The sequence below is a fragment of the Giraffa tippelskirchi genome, chromosome 3, assembly GCF_054371585.1.
Source record: "Giraffa tippelskirchi isolate mGirTip1 chromosome 3, T2T-mGirTip1v1.2.pri, whole genome shotgun sequence".
Lineage (NCBI taxonomy): Eukaryota > Metazoa > Chordata > Mammalia > Artiodactyla > Giraffidae > Giraffa > Giraffa tippelskirchi.
The window spans coordinates 114,785,867-114,806,638 of NC_137277.1; the positions used below are offsets into that span (position 1 = coordinate 114,785,867).

General features: G+C 36.8%; 1 protein-coding gene across 2 annotated transcripts in view; it reads right to left on the bottom strand.

Annotated features, from left to right (window-relative positions):
• The window catches only part of KYNU (kynureninase), a 112,329-nt gene extending 92,043 nt beyond the window's left edge, over positions 1-20,286 (bottom strand). The window contains exons 1-3 of one of the 2 annotated variants that reach the window (XM_081576080.1): positions 20,234-20,286; positions 12,586-12,767; positions 472-592 (exon numbers count right to left, since the gene is read on the bottom strand). In XM_081576080.1, the coding sequence (XP_081432206.1) occupies positions 472-592; positions 12,586-12,754 (290 nt within the window). In that variant the 5' untranslated portion in view covers positions 12,755-12,767; positions 20,234-20,286. The remainder of the gene's footprint in view (positions 1-471; positions 593-12,585; positions 12,768-20,233) is intronic. The other variant, XM_081576081.1, reaches the window with a different exon arrangement.
• Between the last annotated feature and the right edge of the window lie 486 nt (positions 20,287-20,772).

The window sequence follows — 20,772 nt, forward strand, 5'->3', positions numbered from 1 at the left end:
AGTTTGGTGAAGGAAGTACCTTCTGTTCCACTCAACCTCTTGTCCCCCCTCAACAATTTTTATTTTCTTATTTATAAAAATTGGTGTGCTAGAGTTTAGCCAAGAACTAATCATGAAAACAATAAACTGAATCCTAAATATTAACTCCCTTGTTAGTAATTAAAAAAATAAAATAATTGCTTATGATATAGATGTGCCAATTCAGAGGAGGAACTTAATTTTTAAAATATGTTAAAAGCTTTACTATTGATTCTACCACTAACTTGCCATATGACCTTATTTACTGATCCTCAGTTATTTCACCCATAAAATGAGAATATTTTATCACTCATTGAACACAGTCTCTCTTGTGTCTCTCTGCTCTAATATTCTAAGATTCTACTTTATACCTTTTCAAATATAGACAGTCTAGAGTGATTTTTAAAATTCGTGTATGAGATGTTGATTGTTAGCTTTTGAAATAATACTTACATTTTGGCCCATTTATCTAGTTCCTCTTCTAGATATGTTTTAACCATTTTTGGTTGAAGGCCAAGAGAATTTCCCAAGAAATAGATAGCTTCTTCATCCTTATTCACTAAAGATAAATCAACTGAAATAGAAGAAAATGAAAAAAAAATTCAATTAGTTAACATTATTCCATTTGGCATTATTTATCCACTACAAACAATTAATGTATTTAACTCCAAGAAGGATGAGGAATATCTTACAATTCTTTCCAAGTATAGCATCAGGTTCTCTTAAAAATAATCTTTTACATTTATATTTTAAAATATAATTTAAATATTTAGATGCTTCTGTTTAGGTCTATCATATGTATTATGCTCCATGAGGAACTCTAGATGAACAAGTACTTCTAATAATAAATAGCCAATAGAAAAAAGTTAAAACAAGAATTTTTACAGAAATTATATCAGCCTATCTAGTTATAGCAGAAAGTTACCAGAATTTGTCAAGTAATGATACTCTGCATTAACTGGTGTTGCATCATATAGAAACAATCTAAAAGATTATCGATATATCTGAAGTGGATATATTAAATGTGTACATTTTTATTCTCTCTCTATGCATACATATTTAGGCGAAGACTATTTTCTTTATTTACTCTTTATTCAAATAAATCAGAGCTACACTAATTTTTAATTCTACCTTGGTTGCAATAAATACAATTTCAGCAGCAAATCAAACCATAGGGTTAAAGTATTTTCTAGAAATGCACAAGTTTATAATTGTGTTCTTCTAAGTTTTATCTTAATTCTATTGAAAGAAGGATTAAACTTCTGCTAAAATTTTACTGGAATAATTTGGTTGTATTCTTGGCTTTATTTAGATTACTTAAACCTTTGCTGACTTTTTAAAGGATACCATTTAATTCAACCCAACGCCTTTATAGATACTGTGTCTGTTTTTCATTGGCATCTGTTAAGTCTGACTCTTTCCCAAATTGGAACCAGTCCATTGTTCCATGTCTGGTTCTAACAGTTGCTTCTTGACCTGCATACAGATTTCTCAGGAGGCGGGTAAAGTGGTTTGGTATTCCCATCTATTGAAGAATTTTCCACAGTTTGTTGTGATCCATACAGTCAGAGGCTTTAGCGTCGTCAGTGAAGCAGAAGTTAATGTTTTTTTCTGGAATTCTCTTGCTTTTTTGATGATCCAATAGATGTTGGCAATTTGATCTCTCCTTCCTCTGCCTTTTCTAAATCCAGTTTGAACATCTGGAAGTTCTCAGTTCATGTACTGTTGAAGCCTAGCTTGGAGAATTTTGAGCATTACTTTGCTAGCATGTGAGATGAGTGCAATTGTGCGGTAGTTTGAACATTCTTTGGTATTGCCTTTCTTTGGGATTGGAATGAAAATTGACCTTTTCCAGTCCTGTGGCCACTGCTGAGTTTTCCAAATTTGCTGGCATATTGAGTGTAGCACTTCCACAGCATCATCTTTTAGGATTTGAAATAGCTCAACTGGAATTCCATCACCTCCACCAGCTTTGTTTGTAGTGATGCTGCCAAAGGCCCACTTGACTTCTCACTCCAGGATGTCTGGCTCTAGGTGAGTGATCACACCATTGTGGTTGTCTGGGTCATTAAGATCTTTTTTGTATAGTTCTTCTGTGTATTCTTGCCACCTCTTCTTAGTTTCTTCTGCTTCTGTTAGGCCCATACATTTTCTATCCTTTGTTGTGCCCATCTTTGCATGAAATGTTCCCTTGGTATTTCTAGTTTTCTTGAAGACATCACTAGTTTTTCCCATTCTATGGTTTTCTTCTATTTCTTTGCACTGATCACTTAGGAAGGCTTTCTTACCGCTCCTTGATATTCTTTGAAACTCTGCATTCAAATGGATATAGCTTTCCTTTTCTCCTTTCCCTTTTGCTTCTCTTCTTTTCTCAGCTGTTTGTAAGGCCTCAGATAACCATTTTTGCCTTTTTGCATTCTTTTTCTTGGTCAAGAAGCAACAGTTAGAACCAGACATGGAACCACGGACTGGTCCGAATTGGGAAAGAGTACGTCAAGGCTGTATATATTCATCCTGCTTATTTAGCTTATATGCAGAGTATATCATGTGAAAGCCCAACTGAATGAAGCATAACCTGGAATCTAGATTGGTGGGAGAAATATCAATAACCTCAGCTATGCAGATGACACTATCTTTACAGCTGAAAATGAAGAGGAACTAAAAAGCCTCTTGATGAAAGTGAAAGAGGAGAGTGAAAAAGCTGGCTTAAAACTAGACATTCAGAAAACTAAGATCATGGCATCTGGTCCCATCACGTCATGGCAAATAGATGGAGAAACCATGGAAACAGTGAGAGACTTTATTTTCTTGGGCTGCAAAATCACTGCACATGTTGACTGCTGCCATGAAATTAAAAGAAACTTGCTGCTTGGAAGAAAAGCTCTGACAAACGTAGACAGAATATTAAAAAGCAGAGACTTTATTTTGCCAACCAATTTCCACATAGTCAAAGCTATAGTTTTTCCTGTAGTCATGTATGGATATGAGAGCTGAACCATAAAGAAGGCTGGGCACTGAAGAATTGATGCTTTTGAACTGTGGTGTTGGAGAAGACTCTTGAGAGTCCCTTGAACTGCAAGGAGATAAAACCAGTTAATCCTAAAGGAAATCTTTCCTGAGTATTCATTGGAAGGACTGATGCTGAAGCTGAATCTCCAATACTTTGGCCACCTGATGCAAAGAGCCAACTCTCTGAAAAAAGACCTTGATGCTGGAAAGGTTGAGGACAGGAGAAGAAGGGGGCAACAGAGGATGAGATGGTTGGATGACATTATCAGCTCAATGGGCACGAGTTTGAGCAAGCTCCAGGAGTTGCTGATGGACAGAGAAGCCTGGCATGCTGCAGTCCATGGGGTTGCAAATAGTCAGACACAAATGAGTGACTGAACTGAACTGAAGTCTGTCCCAATAAAGAGATGTAAATATTGTTCATACATTTAAATTAATTTTAATGTATGGATTAATTTAACAGTTCTTTGTCAGTCTAGAGAACAAATTTTGAAGTATTTTATTCAGAATTCAGAAGTTTCAGTCAGTGCACCATGGCTCAGATTTCAACTGAGCATTCTGAAAGTAGTTTAAAGACTAAGCATGTTCTGTGTGTGTCAGCCTTCTCAACAACCCAGAAAGAGGAGGCAACCACCCAGATATCTGATCCCATGTTTTTCTTTTTCGTCTTGTTCTTTCTTGGTGGTGCTTTTATAGACAACTAAGTATTGAGTTTGGCATAGTCAATAAAGCAGAAGTAGATGTTTTTCTGGAACTCTCTTGCTTTTTTGATGATCCAACGGATGTTGGCAATTTGATCTCTGGTTCCTTTGCCTTTTCTGAATCCACTTGAACATCTGGAAGTTCATGGTTCACTTACTATTGGATCCTGGAATGGAGAATTTTGAGCATTACTTTGCTAGCATGTGAGATGAGTGCAATTGTATGGTAGTTTGACCTGCCTCCTGAGAAATCTATATGCAAGTTAAGAAGCAAGAGTTAGAACTGGACATGGAGCAATAGACTTGTTCCAAATTGGGAAAGGAGTATGTCAAGGCTGTATATTGTCACCCTGCTTATTTAACTTATATGCAGAGTATATCATGAGAAATCCTGGACTGGATGAAGCACAAGCCAGAATCAAGATTGCCAGGAGAAATATCAATAACCTCAGATATGCAGATGACACCACACTTATTGCAGAAAGCAAAGAAGAACTAAAGAGCCTCTTGATAAAAGTGAAAGAGGATGGTGAAAAAGTTGGCTTAAAACTCAACATTCAGAAAACTAAGATCATGGCATCTGGTCCTATCACTTCACGGTGAACAGATGGGGGAACAATGGAAACAGTGACAGACTTTATTTTTTGGGCTCCTAAATCACTGCAGATAGTGATTGCAGCCATGAAATTAAAAGACACTTGCTCCTCTGAAGAAAAGTTGTGACCAACCTAGACAGCATATTAAAAAGCAGAGACGTTACTTTGCCAACAAAGGTCCGTCTAATCAAAGCAACAGTTTTTCCAGTAGTCATGTATGGATGTGAGAGTTGGACTATAAAGAAAGCTAAGCACTGAAGAATTGATGCTTTTGAACTGTGGTGTTGGAGAAAACTCTTGAGAGTCCCTTGGACTGCCAGGAGATCCAACCAGTCCCTCCTAAAGGAAATCAGTCCTGAATATTCACTGGAAAGGCTGATGCTGGAGCTGAAACTCCAATCCTTTGGCCACCTGATGCGAAGAACTGACTCATTGGAAAAGACCCCGATGCTGCAAAATACTGAAGGCAAGAGGAGAAGGGGATGACAGAGGATGAGATGGTTAGATGATATCACTGACTCAATGCACATGAGTTTGAGTAAACTCTGGGAGTTCTTGATGGACAGGGAGGCCTGACGTAATGCAGTCCATGGGGGTCACAAAAGGACAGGCACCATTGAGTGACTGAACTGAACTGAACTGAAGTATTGGGTTACTTTTATTTAGAACATCATTTTTTAAATGCGTTCTTGTGAAAGAAAAGCAGAATTATAAAGTATTTCATTGCATGTCTTCCGAAAGTGGGTTCCCCATTTTCTTTAATTTCCTTTTACTTGGATGCATTTTTTGAAGTCTTAAAGCACATCTAATGACATTATAGTAGTAGTAGTTAAGTCGCTAAGTTGTGTCTGACTCTTGCGACCCTATGGACTGTAGCCTGCCAGGCTCCTCTGTCCATTGGATTCTCCAGGCAAGAATACTGGAGTGGGTTGCCATTTCCTTCTCCAGGGGATCTTCCTGACCCAGGAAATAAACCTAGGTCTCCTGCATTGAAGGCAGATTCTTTACCGACTGAGCTATGAGGGAAGCCCATAATGACATAAATAATGACATCATAAGAGCATTCAATTAGCATTAGGTAAAGAGGTAGAATAGAGTATCAAGAGAGTACCTTTTGTAATAAGAATGATGAGATAAAATTTCACTCTCCAGCCCAAATTCCATCAGATCTTTGCAACATCAAAGACCCATAGGCCTTTAAGTTGTGGGGGCCATGGCTTCTCTTGTGCCAGAAGAATGATAAGAAAGTTTGGTATTGAATTTTGGTGCTCTTGGCAGTCATGGGGTTCTGTATTAATTTCTATAAAAATACAACCTGCCAAAACTGAATTAAGAAGAAATAGACAACTTGAACAGACCAATCATTACTAGATAAAATGAGTTTGTAATCAAAATCAAATCAAAACCTCCAAACAAACAAAAGTCCAGGACTGGACAGATTCAGAAGGGAATTCTATCAAAAATATAAAGGATAACTAATACCTATCCTTCTCAAACTATCCCCCAAAGTTGAAAAGAACACTCTCAAATTCATTCTATGAGTCCACAATTACCCTGATATAAAAACTAAATAGACTACAAAAACTACAAAACAAAAACTGCAACAACAAAAAAATGCAGACCAGTATCTTTGATGACTATAGTTGCAAAAGTCCTCAATGAAATATTAGCAAATGGAATCCAACATTATATAAAAGTGATCATACACCATAATCGAGTTGGATTTATTCCACAGTCACAAGGATGGCTCAGCATTCACAAATCAATGTGGTGCACCACGTTAACAATTGGAAGGATAAAAATCTTATGATTATCTCAATAGATGCAGCAAAAACTTTTCACAAAATTCAACATCCACACATGATAAAAAAAAATACTCTCATCAAAGCAGATATAGAGGGACAATATCTCAACATAATAAAGGCCATTTAAGCCAAACTCATACTCAGTGACTCATCACAGCAAAAAGAATAAAACACCCAGAAAACAAACAAACAAAAAAAAGTAAATAGCTAAAATAGGGAAAGACTTATAATGTGGAAACATTAATGAAGGAAATTGAAGGTGATGCAAATAAATGGAAAGTTATCCCATGAAGTTGAGCTGAGAGAATTAATATTGTTAAAATGACCATATTACCCAAAGCAATCTTCATATTCAACCCAATGCCTATCAAAATACCCATGAATTTTTTACATAACTAGAATAAATAACCCTAAATTTCATATGGAATTCTGAAAGGCCCCAAATTGCCAGCAATCTTGAGAAAATAAACAAAGCTGGAGGTGTCACCCTCTCAGACTTCAGACTATTTTGTAAAACTACAGTAATTAAAACAATGTGGTTTTGAACAAACACAGACATGTATCAGTGGAACAGAATAGAGATCCCAGAATAGAGAATTGTACAAAGAATACACTCCCTTCTATTCCTAACTCTTTGTTACAGCCCAGTAACTTTTTCCATACACCATACTTGAAGGGGAAAGGAAATATGTTGAACATAACATTTCCAATTTGTTATCAGCTTCTGAATTTTCCTCAGCTGCAGGATCCATTGTGTGTTCCCTGACTGTCTGGAGCTGTTCTTCACTTGTGCCAAGAGAAGTCCCTTGGTTAGAATGTCCATTATTTTCTGGACCTCAGATTCAGTCATGACTCATTGCTTTCCATCTTTAAATAATCAATTGTCATGTCAATTATTCTTGATTGTCATGCTGATCATTGCTGATAATTTTCTGCTGCTTCCTAATAGCTTAAGCCCAAGTCTAGAGTCTTCTAAAATAAAATCATGAGAATGGATAAGATCCAGGTGAGAATTTATTTTCTTTTCTCTCAGTGCCAGCATCCCAACTATTGCACAACTTTGACATCTTCTGGGGTCTATTGGGAAGTTTGTTTAGTATTTACATGTTCATGGTCTGGGACAAGTTCCTTTTCTGAAAATATTCATTGCATTTATTCTTTCTTCCAAAGTCAAGTTTGACATAAACTGGTAATTTTTATTCTTCAGGATATTTTCTGTGTGTTTACAGTTTCTGAGCATACTGAGGATTTGGTATTCTTTCAAAATATGTATTTTGGAAATGATGCATTCATGTTACTTTTCTTTGAGTAGGAGATATCAATTTGGGCATACGTTTTCATAATTTCTCAGCAGTTCTCTTGCATATCTTGCCATTGGCCTCCAGATATTCCCTTTCGTATTATATTAGGGTCCGTCTTATTGATCTCATTTTAGCCTGATTACATCTATACACTCTATCTCCAAATAAGGTAACTTTCTGTGGTACTTGGGGTTAGGACACATAAACTTTTAGGGGATACAGTTCAACCTATAACATCCTCCTTGAACGTTCACTTGACTTCAAATAGTCTAAGAATTCAGAAGTTTCAGCTTTCTACAAACAGGCCTCCCCTCATTTGTCTGGAAGTCTCATCTGTTGACAAAGGTTGTTATATGATTGATATATAGTTCATGATTCTGGATATTCATTTGTTTGCTTCTTAGTAATTTCAGTGCATCAAAAATGTTCATCACTCTGGACCTTAATTGCATATCCTTTAAGTTCATTCATATGTCTCAAACCTAATCCAAGAACCAATTTCATTTTTCCTTCTTAAATATAAATCAAAATTTCAACACCACTTCCAATTCAAAGCTTTCCCCATCACCAGCTCAGGGTTGATCTAATTCAGAAAAGTAGAGTTTGAAACAGAGGAATATGTTGACTGTAGTTTGTTCTTGTTCCTCACTGCTGCCTCTTTTAATTTCGTAAAAGGAATGAGGAAATAAAGAAAACCTTAATCTAGCTTTAGTGCCTTTATATTAGTAGATCTTTCCTTTATGGGTTACTTTTTTTTGTACTTTTTTTCTGTAGCAATGCCTCTTCCTGGAGACTTCCTATATTTAGTTGCCTCAAGTAGTGAATGCACACTTCAGCTGATGTCTTTTGATCCTATTCACTCTCACTGCCTCCCACCTTTTTCAGCATATTTCAAGACCGTTACTGCTGTAGTTAAAATAAGTCAACAAGTAGCCCTCCCAGGTCAGGTGCTTTTGAAGTGATTTAAATTCTGCTACATTTCACCAGGTTCAGCTACCTGAAAGGAAATATGCCCCCTTAATATATTAATTATTGGCATTCTAATGAAGATATTTTAAGTTTTTAGTTGTAACTATTTTAGAGTCTTTGAATGGTATTTTATGTCTTCAACATGTATAAATTTTCTACTTTAATGCTGTCCACAAAAAGAGGACTCAGTGTGTTTAGAACATCCAACTAATATTATTAGAGTTGGCCAAACAGCATCCTAATTGTAAATATGTTGGTAGATACCAGTATTGGATATTATGTCTTTGGAAGAGATAGTCATTTTAAAATCATAAATACTCTTTTTACCAGTTATTATAATCTATTCATGAAAGGTTAATTTTTAAGAATTATATATATCCTTATGATCTTTATATAAAGAAAGATGGGGTCATGGCAGGTAGGTAGGTACGTAATAAGTCTACTTCTGGGAGCTTTCTTCAAGGGAGAGCACACACACACACTTTTCTTCTTTGACCCTATCTGCTCCTATTATTTGAAATAAAGCTTGCAAAATGTTCTTCCCTCTGAAGGATAAGAATAAGGCTGAAGGCAGCCTTACTGGCTGCCTTCCCACTGGAGTCTCCCTAGATGACACCCACTTATACATAGAGAAATCAGTCTCTATTTCGAGAGAGCAGATAGCTTAATACAAAAGAAAAGAGAAGGATACAATAAGTCTTAATTGTTCCTCCCTAAAATGCAGAATACAACTGCCTCTAGAAGTTCAACATGTCTACGAAATTTAGCTTTTAATTAAGAGATACTCCATTGTTTTTCTTATGGATAGTAGATATTTAAGTCATTATTAAAATCACGTGTGTGTGTGTGAGGGTTGCTCAGTGGTGTCTGACTCTTTGCGACCCCACGAACTGTAACTCGCCAGGCTTCTTTGTCGTGGAATTCTCCAGGCAAGAGTACTGGAGTGGATTGCCATTCTCTTCTCCAGAGGATCTTCCCAGCTCAGGGATAGAACCCTGGTCTCCTGCATCACAGGAAATTTCTTTACCGTTTGAGCTACAGGCAAGTCCTTATTAAAATCACATAGTCCTAACTATATGTCTTTTATAACTGGATAAAGCCTTTGTTTAACACAGTGTTAACTGTCCTTAAATAAAACTTTCCAGTTTATGTTGAAAAGCATACTTTCCCTCATTTTGTTTACTGTTACCTCCTACTCATCACTGTTCTGAGACTACCGATAGCTGAACTGAAGAGCCTGCATTATGTTATGTGAAAGCCCAGGATAAAAACTCAAGCATGACAGTTTTCTATGTCAGTTTTATGTAACCAGTGCTAAATATGACAAAGTCAGAATAAGAGTAGATCTTATTTTAGATAGCTTAAATTTAACTTACTAAAGATGGTTGGCAGTGCCAAATTGAAGGAGCCATCAGGCTTATCTTCATCTCCATATTCTTGAGTTTCACTTCCTCACTTAATTCTTAACCTCTGTTCAAATATCATCTCATCAGTGTTTCCTTCCCTGAGCCCCCTGAGTAAAATGAAACTCCTCTTACCCTCTCAGCCCTTATAACTCTTAGAGCACTACCTGACAGAATACACCTTACATTGTTTGCAATTTTGTTTAATAGGTCTCCCCATACTAGAATAAAACATTCAGGAATGTGATAATGTTGCTCTTTAGTCCACTGATAAAATGTTTTGAGAATAGTGTCTCAAACAGAGTAAGTACTTAATAAATATCTGTTGAAAGGATGAAACTTCAGAGAGTAAGGAACTCCTAGAGTGAGAATAATGAGAGCAGAAGTTAATTAATGTAACTCTCTGTGACACAACCCAAAGTGAGCTAGTACAGATGACTGGATTCCCCTGAGTCTCTGATTTAGTAATTCTGGGGTGGTAACCAAGAACTGGCAAGTTCTGGTTAGTTCCCTGGTGATCTTCACATGCTGGTCAGAAGATCACACTTTGACAATAACTAATTTAGAAAAACTCTTGGGGTTAATGAAGTGAAACTTTGTTTCATTCAAAACTATACTTTTTTCACAAATTAACTGTTTAAACTGATTGAATTTTTACTGAATCAATTCATCTTCTTTCCATATATATATACATATATATATATATATATATATTTTAAGAATCAACAATAATTTAACCAAGTTTGTAGTTTTTAAATTATTTTCTATTTATAAAAATGTGATACCCAAAATCAGGATACTTGAGTCAGCTTTTAAGTATAATGAGCTGGTTACATGTGCATTGCTATATTTACCTGGGTTCTGATTAAATTATCTCAAAGCTTAGTAAAGAGCCCTATGTTGATCTGTATTAAAATCAGACCACAGTGCCTCCCAGGATAAACACTGTGAGCATGTTTCAAGGCATGGGGGGTACTGTGTAAAGGTAACTAATAAATATTTGTTGAAAGTAAGTGACTCAACATGAGGATGAGAGTTATGTTAGTTAATAAGGCTTAAGTTCAGTAACAGAAAAAAAATGATGAATTCAAAATAGCATTTTAACTTTCTGTCTATGCATTCATTTCAATAGACTTTTGTCCCTGAAAACCCAAATCCCTAATGGTATTACATTGAAGAAAGACATCTTAAGAAAAGAAAGACAGACAAAGAAATCAAAACTCCTATTGTATCACTTCCAATGTTGAGGAAATAGCCATTGTGTCTAGATGTATCCATTATTTAGCATTATTTCCCAAGAAATCTTGGCCCAGGCTGCAGCTACCATGTGCCATTTGCCATTTTCTTTTCTCATTCTTCCTTGCCTCTGATACAATTATCTATCCTCACTGGGAAGGCTTTGTTGCTTGCCTACTTTGTTGTGTCTGTTTTTCTTATCATTCATGAAAAGGAACAAAATATTTTTTTAATCATGAGAAAATTAGAACTTGCAATAAATAGCATAAAGTTCTAGAGCCTTGATTCCCAATTTATAGTTCTGTTGTGTGTGGAGGGCAATCATAAACTCTGTGGCACTCTGGGGTTCTGTTATCATCCCTCATCTAAGTGAAAGAAAGTGAAAGTGAAGTCACTCAGTTATGTCCAACTCTTTGGGACCCCATGGACTGTAGCCCACCAGGACTCCTCTGTCCATGGGATTTCTCAGGCAAGAGTACTGGAGTGGGTTGCCATTTCTTTCTCCAGGGGATCTTCCTGACCCAGGGATTGAGCCACATCTTTGGAGTCTCCTGCACAGCAGGCAGATTCTTTACCACTGAGGCAGCTGGGAAGCCCTCTTCTTATTGTATCCTTCCATAATTCTACAAGGTGCCATCCCATGTTGCATAATGAAATATAAGCCAAATAGGAAAGTTATGTGACCTAATCTCATTTTAAAATCATATTAGGTAATGTTCTTGGGTTATGAGTATCCAGAATTGTACCTGCCACACTTAAATTGAAGAAAAAAGGAAATTAGACTGAATTATAAAATATGTGAAATCCATTTTGGTAGATCAGTTCCATTCAAACTGGTAGCCTTTTTCATTGACATAAAATGAAGCAAAGCCAAATACAAAATATTGTTTCATTTTTTTAACCTGTTATCTATTTTTTTTAAACAGAACATCCTCCAAAATAAGTTAGTTTCTTTTTTTAAACAGAACATCTTCCAAAACATGAACAGATTCAGTATTAAGTTTTTAAAAAGCAATATGCATTTCTTAGGCATTTATTTAATTTATTTATTAAGTAAGTCTTATACATACCACAGCACACAGAGTTCGATATCTTTGTAATATCCCTCCTAATATATCTAAGTTCCAGAATAATACCCCCTCTTAGACTAATGTGCTGTCATGAGCTAGGTACCAGAAAATAAGAGATATTCTAATGCTACATTGAAAAGGAATTGTTTTGAGCTCTAAGTAAGTAAGAGAACAAGTAAATGTATCTGCTATAATTTTCAATCAGGCATTCTATTGTTCAGAGAACTAGATGACAATATAAGAACACTGTAAGTATTTTTCTTTTCAGCAGAGGAGAGGGAACATATAGGATCTGTGACTAAGTTAGGCTGACAGGTTGACTCAATGCCACCAGGAACCTGCTGTTTGCGGACTTGATTGCAATGGCTCTATTATGTAACAGAACAATGATTTTCAAAGATTTGTGATAAACACATTCAGTAGAAAATATAATAATAAATTGATTAAGGAAAGTAAAACCCTTTCCAGTGTTCTTACTTGGAGGCAGATCCTGCATTTTGGGAATATAAAAACACTCCCTGAAGTGCCTCAGCGTGTCTTCCTCATCGAGGCGGAGAGCAACTCTCTCATCTGTTGGGTGACATCTAAGTTCAGATGCAATGCGTCTCAATGTATCAGCTGGTAACTCAAGAGGTGAAGGCTCCATTACAAGTTCGCCTCTAAAAATACATTTGAAAAAAAAATTAAAAATAATCAAGCCGCTGTCATTTTTCTTCAATAGAAAATTAGCCTTTTAGGTAAAACACCTTTTGTTTTAACTAAGTTTCTGGTCTTCCCAATCTCACAAATAATATAATTAACAATTGGAATTCAAACCCATGCCTGAGTTTTTCTTATGTAATGAAAATAATAGTAACTTAGGGATTTGAAAAAGCTGAGTTAGGTAATGATGCTCAAGACAAGGTCAGCTTTCAATAAATGTTAGCTCTTTCCATTTTTATTTTCTGAGAAATGGTCCCAATTAATGATTTTCAAACATATATAATGTTGGCATCTTTTCTTTAGATGTCTTACTTACTAGGAGGTGAGAGTAAAGAGGCTTTTGTGAAAAGTATAGAAGAGCAGTGCTCCGCTGAGCTCATCTTCCTTTTCTCTAGCTCTCTTCAACTCTCCCAACCCCAATAATTCTTTGATCATAGTTTTAAAAATAGAGACATATACACAATAGAACCCTAGCAAATTATTTACTGTGAATAAAAACAATATCAATGAAAAATATTTAAATACTTTAAATAATGTTAGTGATTTTTTTCCCATATGAAGACCAAAGAGATCTACGAACTGCTGATAATGAAACACTTCTCCTCTTTTACAGTCATATAGACCATCCTTGAACAAAGCCCTACCTCTGGTGTTACTTGAAACCACATCCTGCTTCATTTCATCATCATCTAACACTTCCTACATTTTTGGAAAGAAAACTTAAATTTCTGAAAGGGATAAATGGCACTGGAGATTTCTATTTCTTTTTTTAAAATATTTATATTTCCCCAAATTTCAGTTTCTTTTTTCTTTTTTCAATTAAGCAAGAATTGTACAGGCTTCCAGTTCAAGATGGCAGTGCAGGTAGATACTGAACTTACCCATTCCCATAGACACAGAGTCTAGAGCCACATATGGAGCAATGTCCTCTGAACAAAAAACATAAAAGCTGACTGAGCATCAACTACACATTGGAAAAACAAAGAGAAAACCACAATGAAGTGAGTAGAAGAGGCTAGGATACAGTCTGGCATTAACACCCCCTCTTGCCTGTGTGGTAACCCACCTTCTGAAGGGAATCAAAGCCTGGAGCTTCTCCCTGAGGTGCAAAGGGTTTTGCTCCCACATCAGATACTTCAAATTTTAAGGCATGTATTTAAGGGATAAGCCCCCAAAACATAAAATTGTGAAACCCAATAGGGCTGAAGTCCCAAGACACAAAAAAGTAGGAGTCTGAGTACTAGCTCTTAATGGGCTTGGGTGCTCAGACTTACCTGTCCCAGGGCCTGGATCAAAGGCAGCCAGATGTGCTTAAACTTAGTCAAGGAGGCTCATCTGCTTATATTTAAAAACTCCGGCCTGAGGGGTTGGCATCTAATTTAACACACACACATCTAGGAGCCTGCTAGAACACTCTCTGGGGTTAGAGACTGGTGGGTATCAAGAAATTTTCTCAAGCTAGTTTTATTTAATACTTACAGTATTGTTGACCCCATGTATACAGTATTCCATTTTTTAACTCTTTCAACAGATATTTATTGAGCACCTGTACTATAGCTCCAAGTACTATAGAACAGCAGTGTCTAACAAAGTATATAAATAGTGACTTTTGTTGAGTTCAATTTTTAGTGCAAGAAGGGAAAAAAATAACATAACTTTAGATAGTTTCTAAAGCTATGAGTAGAGATAGCAGAGAATGGGATAGAGTCACTGGGGCATGGAATTGCTACCTTAGGGGGTGGATCAAGTGTATCTCTCCTGGTTAAGGACACAGGAGAATTTCTGAATCCTCTTAGAAAGCCAGACATGTGAAGAAGACCTAGACCTGGAGGAAGTTGATGAAATGTGCAAAGGTCCTGCATGTAAACAGGTTTGGGTTGTTCAACTCATGGAAGCAGAGAGAAGGGAAGACTGTAATATAAGCCGATAGTTTATCATGATGACTTTGAAGGGCAGGAAGGAGTTTGGCTGTTTTCCTATGTTTAGTGGGAAACCACTGGAGCATCTTGAATATCAGAGTGATATAACTTTAAATAAAAATCATTTTTCTGCTTTTGATGAGTTATAAGAGTGAAAAAGAGATTATTTTAGTAGTTCAGGGGGAAAATGATAGTAAATTAAATGTGGTGAAGGGAAAAGAAGAAGCGTGTGGATTTATGGTATATTTTGGAGAGAAAAGTAAAGAAATTATCTCTGGTGAGGACAAGAAAGGGAGTGACCTTTAGCTTGGGATCTGAGTGAATATATTCAAAGTGATGAAATAAGAAATACCTAGGAAAGAAACAAATTCAGGAGGAAAATCAGAGTTATGTTTAGGACATGTTAAGTTTGACATGATTATTAAGAATCCGGGTAGAAATGTCAAGTATTGGATGTTTGAGTCTGTAGCTCATGAGAAAATTGAATCATGAGATATAAGTTTGATACTTTTCAACTCGTAGACAGTACATAAAGTTTAAAACTCTTACGGACCGGTGAAAACTAGCAGAGATCGCAGTTCAGTCATCTTTCTCCTATTCCTCACACTCTCTCCTGCCACCCCAACCAACATACAGTGTTAGGCAATTAAGAGTTGCATATCTGAATGTTTTACAATGCCAGGTGAGTAGACATACTTCCTGTACTCTGTACTTAAATTTTCCTGCTTATTTATTTGAACTCTTCCTTTCTCAGTTGCCAGTGGTCTCCCCTGATGCTACTGCTAAGTCACCTCAGTCGTGCCTGTGTGACCCCATAGACGGCAGCCCACCAGGCTCCGCCATCCCTGGGATTCTCCATGCAAGAACACTGGAGTGGGTTGCCATTTCCTTCTCCAATGCATGAAAGTGAAAAGTGAAAGTGAAGTCGCTCAGTCATGTCCGACTCTTAGTGACCCCATGTACTGCAGCCTACCAGGCTCCTTCATCCATGGGATTTTTCCAGGCAAGAGTACTGGAATGGGGTGCCATCCTTTATATTCAAAGGTAAGAATACTGAGCTTTAAATGTGTATGTTTTTTTTTAGCTTTGGTGCTCATAGTAGTTTTCAACTGCTCTGATCCATGCTTTTATAAGAATGTTAATTGATTTTGTTATTGTTTTTGGTTCTTTTAATACCTGACCATACTAAATTGGGGCTTCCCAGGTGGCACAGTGGTAAAAAAAAATCTGTCTGCTAATGCAGGAGATCCAAGCAAGAGACACAGGTTCGATCCCTGGGTCAGGAAGATCCCCTACAGGAGCGCATAGCAACCCATTCCAGTATTCTAGCCTGGAAAATTCCAAGAACAAAAGAGCTCAGTGGGTTAAAGTCCATAGGGTTGCAAGGAGTTGGACACAACTGAGCACACGCATACACACACTTTAGGGCTTCCTCGATGGTTCAAGGTGTAAAGAATCCACCTGCAATGCAGAAGATGCAGAAGTTGTGGGTTCAATACATGGATCAGGAAGATCCCAATCCACTCAGTATTCTTGCCTGGAAAATCCCATGGACAGAGGAGCCTGAAGGGTTACAGTCCATAACATTGCAAAGAGTCAGACATGACTGAGCACATGATGGTAGGATGGATGGATGGATACCATATTGAATCATTTGTCATTTTCATGAAACTTTCTATCTCTATGATTTTTATCATTCCCTTTGCCTAAAATATTCTCGTTTTCCTTTTACATATTCAAATCCTGGTCACTCTTCTATCCCTAGCTCAGATGTCATTGTTTTTCATGAGTTCCGTCATGTTATCTGGGCTAAAAGTAGTTTTTTCCCTCCTCTGAATACCTGTAACACTTGTGAGCACATCTCTTATAATAATACATTCTGCTAGTTACTGTAGTTATTTAGATATATATGTATATATGGGAAAAACATGCATGCCATGCCTACAACTTGATTTTATCTGCATTTCTAGCTATACTTTTCTGATGAAGGAACCTGCCTTTTAAATAGCACTACTGCTTGACATTATCAATTGCCTAGTCATAGTAGATCAGACTTTTGCTGGACACTTGGTGCACTAAAGACAATGCACTATTTTATCAATGATCTGTGAGTGATTTGCTCATTAAAGCTCTAGCCCAACAGTCCTGATGGTGTTTAGCTGAGCATAAAATCCAATTCTTTCAGGAATCTGAGCTGTGAGATATAGCTATTCATTCAGTTAGAAAAAAGCACAGAGTTAAGAGAGAGAAGCAATAAAATGGTAGGGTTTGGAAGGAGTATTGTCATGAGTGACTCATTTTTTTAGAGTCAAACTGAAACACTGATTGTTAAAACATGAAGTGATTTCAAAGGCAAGTAAGAATCACTTAGTTACATGAATGGCAAGAGATAAAATAGCTATGGCTCCTGAAAAGGTGACAAGACAAGCCAATCAGGAAGTCATTGAATCTTTCTGTGCAACATACTATTTACAAGGCCTGGGAGGTTGCCTTCTTGAATGTTCCAAGAATCCCATGAGCTGTTTTTCTGTCTACCAAGTGTGTCTTTACTATAAGCTCGCTACTTACGATAGCTTGATTGAATTTCTGGTCTATCGTACTGAACTACATTTTAGTCGGGGGACTGAATCTCGTGTAATTTATCTTTGCAGTCATCCCATTCCTGAGCAGTGCCTTTAAGATAGAGTGTTCCCTTAAACTGGAAATTGAATAAGACGCACAAAATAGTTTGATGAATTATTTGACAGGATTAATGACTGTTACTTTAGGAATATCCTTCTTATTTCAACCACAAGGAAAGTGATTTTAAAGAGATTTTTTTCAGTGGGACTCCAAGTCAAGAGAGCTTGCCTTATATTCGTGATTTCCTTTGGAGAGTCAGCACTTCGTGAGTTCATCAGGGCTGACTCTAAACTCTAATGGGTTACCTAAACAAACATATATTCATTTTCTCCTGTCATATCCCCTGTAAAATTTGACTTTCTTTGTTTAACAAAAACGATATTCATATTAACTTATGGGCCTCTTTATGTTTGTTTCTTGTTTAATCCCTGTACCAGTTCTGAGGGATTAGAGTCGTTTTCGCCTATTTTGAGACCAAACTCTGGAATCAATAGAGTAGAAACAAAAATGAAAGAGAAAGATAACAGAGCTCACAATTTGGGACTGCACTTTGCCTGAGGAGCTGAGTCAAGCTGTACTTGTCATTGACAGGGCATGTGAGTGGAATATGCAGAGAAGAATTTCTGACCCAAGACTTGAACCTTTCATTTCTTCCATCTAATTTTTTGATTCTTTATGCAGTGTTTCTTTGGCTCATTCCCTTTCTTTCTTTCTTTTTTTTTTTAACCCCTATACTCACTCTGCAAAGCCCCACAGGCTATAACTCCATCTGCTCTTTTTAATGAATCCTTTCAGTCCTAGTGAGGACAAGGTTGAAGTCCAGGCCTGCTTCTGGACCTGTCACAGCTTGAGTGTCAAAACCTCACCTGCCCTGGTAGTAAGATACTTGATGGTGAAATACTCTTTCCAGAAGAGCACCCGGGTACCACCCTGCCAACAGCCCCCAACAGGAGTAAATACAATTCACAGTACCCTCACTCTAAGAAAGCAATATATTAACTCATAATGAATGATTCCTGCTAAATTCTGCCCTCACGTTGCCACTAAGTCAGTTAGTACTTCACAAACCATAATGTTATGCCTTGTTTAGGTTTACCATTTGCAGGTAAATTGACATGCTCTGATATTGAAATAAAGCAATTCAAGCCAAATTTAAAACTTCAAAATTTTATATTTCATATATTTAGTGCTAATTTTATTTAAAAAGTGGTTATGTACACAGATGGTCTTAGGCAAGTCACCTAAAATTTCCATGCTGCAATTTATATAAAACTGTCTTTAATTCTACTTCAAGAAGATCATAGTTAGGATCAAATAAGTAAATTTCTTTATAAAAAGGTAAAAGTCTCATAATATATATTTATTTTCATATTAATACTTTGTGGTGGAAATTGCCATTTACCCTCAATGGAAATTTTGTAAATTGTGTTTTCAATTTTATTTAGACAGCTAAAATTTTAAAGAAGAAACTTCTATAGTTATAAAGACATTTTTGTGTAATCATGGAATTCAAGATCTCCTAGTTACCCACAGGTTCTCAGGTTAAATAGTTAAATAAATTAACTAGTTAGTAAATTAAATAGTTAAATAAGTGACAGTCGATCCCTGGGTTGGGAAGATCCCCTGGAGAGGGAAAGGCCACCCACTCCAGGATACTGGCTTGGAGAATCCCATGAACTGTATAGCCCATGGGGTCACAAAGAGTCAGACATGACTGAGGGACTTTCACCTCACCCAGTGGTTAATCTTTACACAGTTTCAGATTTAATGCCTGAAATGAGCAAACTATTCACATGAGTTCAAAGTTTAGAACCTGGCAAAGCAAATTATAAAGAAAGTGTGTAGCTTGAGAAAGAGAGTATTATTTAATATATGTGCACAGAACAATATTCTTTAAATGTATCATTGTTTGAGGAATGAAGAGACATCACTGACACAGCTGCACACTTTATATCTAAGCTTATATGAATTACATGCTTCTGCTGCTGCTAAGTCGCTTCAGTCATGTCCGACTCTGTGTGACCCCAGAGACGGCAGTCCACAAGGCTCCCCCATCCCCGGGATTCTCCAGGCAAGAACACTGGAGTGGGTTGCCATTTCCTTCTCCAGAGTTTCACATTAATAAATTCAATGCGTTTGGTCCAATATTACTACCTAAAAAATACCTCTCCCTCCTCAAAATAAAAACAGGAAAGAAATAAGTGAACTCTTTTAACTATATAGAAGAAAATATTTCAACTTTCCATTCTTAGGCAAACATTTCACAAAGTGAAAGGGGAAGAAACCTTACTCAAGAAATAGACATTTTCACTTCTCTAAATAAAACTGAATATAACTAACAGCAACATAAGAAAACTAAGAGTCCCCAGAAAACACAGGATCTAAAAAGTTTACTTCAGGATCTGAATTTTCATCTAATCTTACCATTTAAACTCAAGAAATGGCAATCCACTCCAGTATTCTTGCCTAGAGAATTCCCTGGACAGAGGAGCCTGGTAGGCTACAGTCCATAGAGTTGCAAAAAAGTCAGACACGACTGAGCGAGTATCAACACCACATCAAGATTAACTTATTCAACTATAATTATCTTATAGTAGATGAATCGCAGGGTACTATTGACTTTGATACTTTTATACTATATATATATATATTTTTAATCTCTTCGTTTAACCCACAGGGTTAAAGGGTCTTTAATGGTAAAGAACCTTAGAGTGTTGCACTATTTTTATGAAAATAATTTGAGGAAAAAAAAAAGAAAGAGAAGAATCTAGCAGAAGAAACTGCTAAAGCATTATGACAAGAATTCTAGCAGAGAGAATATCCCTTTAGGAAAATCACTGAATGTATATTTGTGTAGAGTATATCAATGTCTCAGAACTTACCAATTAGAGCTCCAGTGGGGTCCACAGCTCCCAGTGTCTCTCTTCAGCAAAGTGAAACCTCTCAAGAATAGCTTACAAATATAGGCTAGACTTCTGAGTGAGAAAGTCAAAGCACTTCTGCTCCGACTCCACCCTATGGGGAATTTGTGAGCTTATTTTAGTTCTTCCCACTCTTGTGTATTCTGACGGTAAACCGCCAGTCACTGACAGACATCCAAGCAAAATGCTGTTCCTGCTCTGTATTTCAAACACTAGGGGCTCTGCTTAGGGCACTGATCCCTATGAAGCTCTGCCCTTTAGACTTAGGTAAACACTTTCTTGTTCACTAAGATCTTTGGGAATGTGAGCCATATCCTATAATAACCTTGTAGAGTAAATAGATTATTCTCTTTTGTGTGTGAGTTGAACCAATGAGCTTGTCCAGGAACTAAATCCCCAGATTTACATTCCTCCTTGCTTTGGGCTATGAAATACACTAAGGACTGGAGAAAAGTTATTTCCTAACTCTGGAAGTAATCCAGAAAACCTGGATTTTGAGG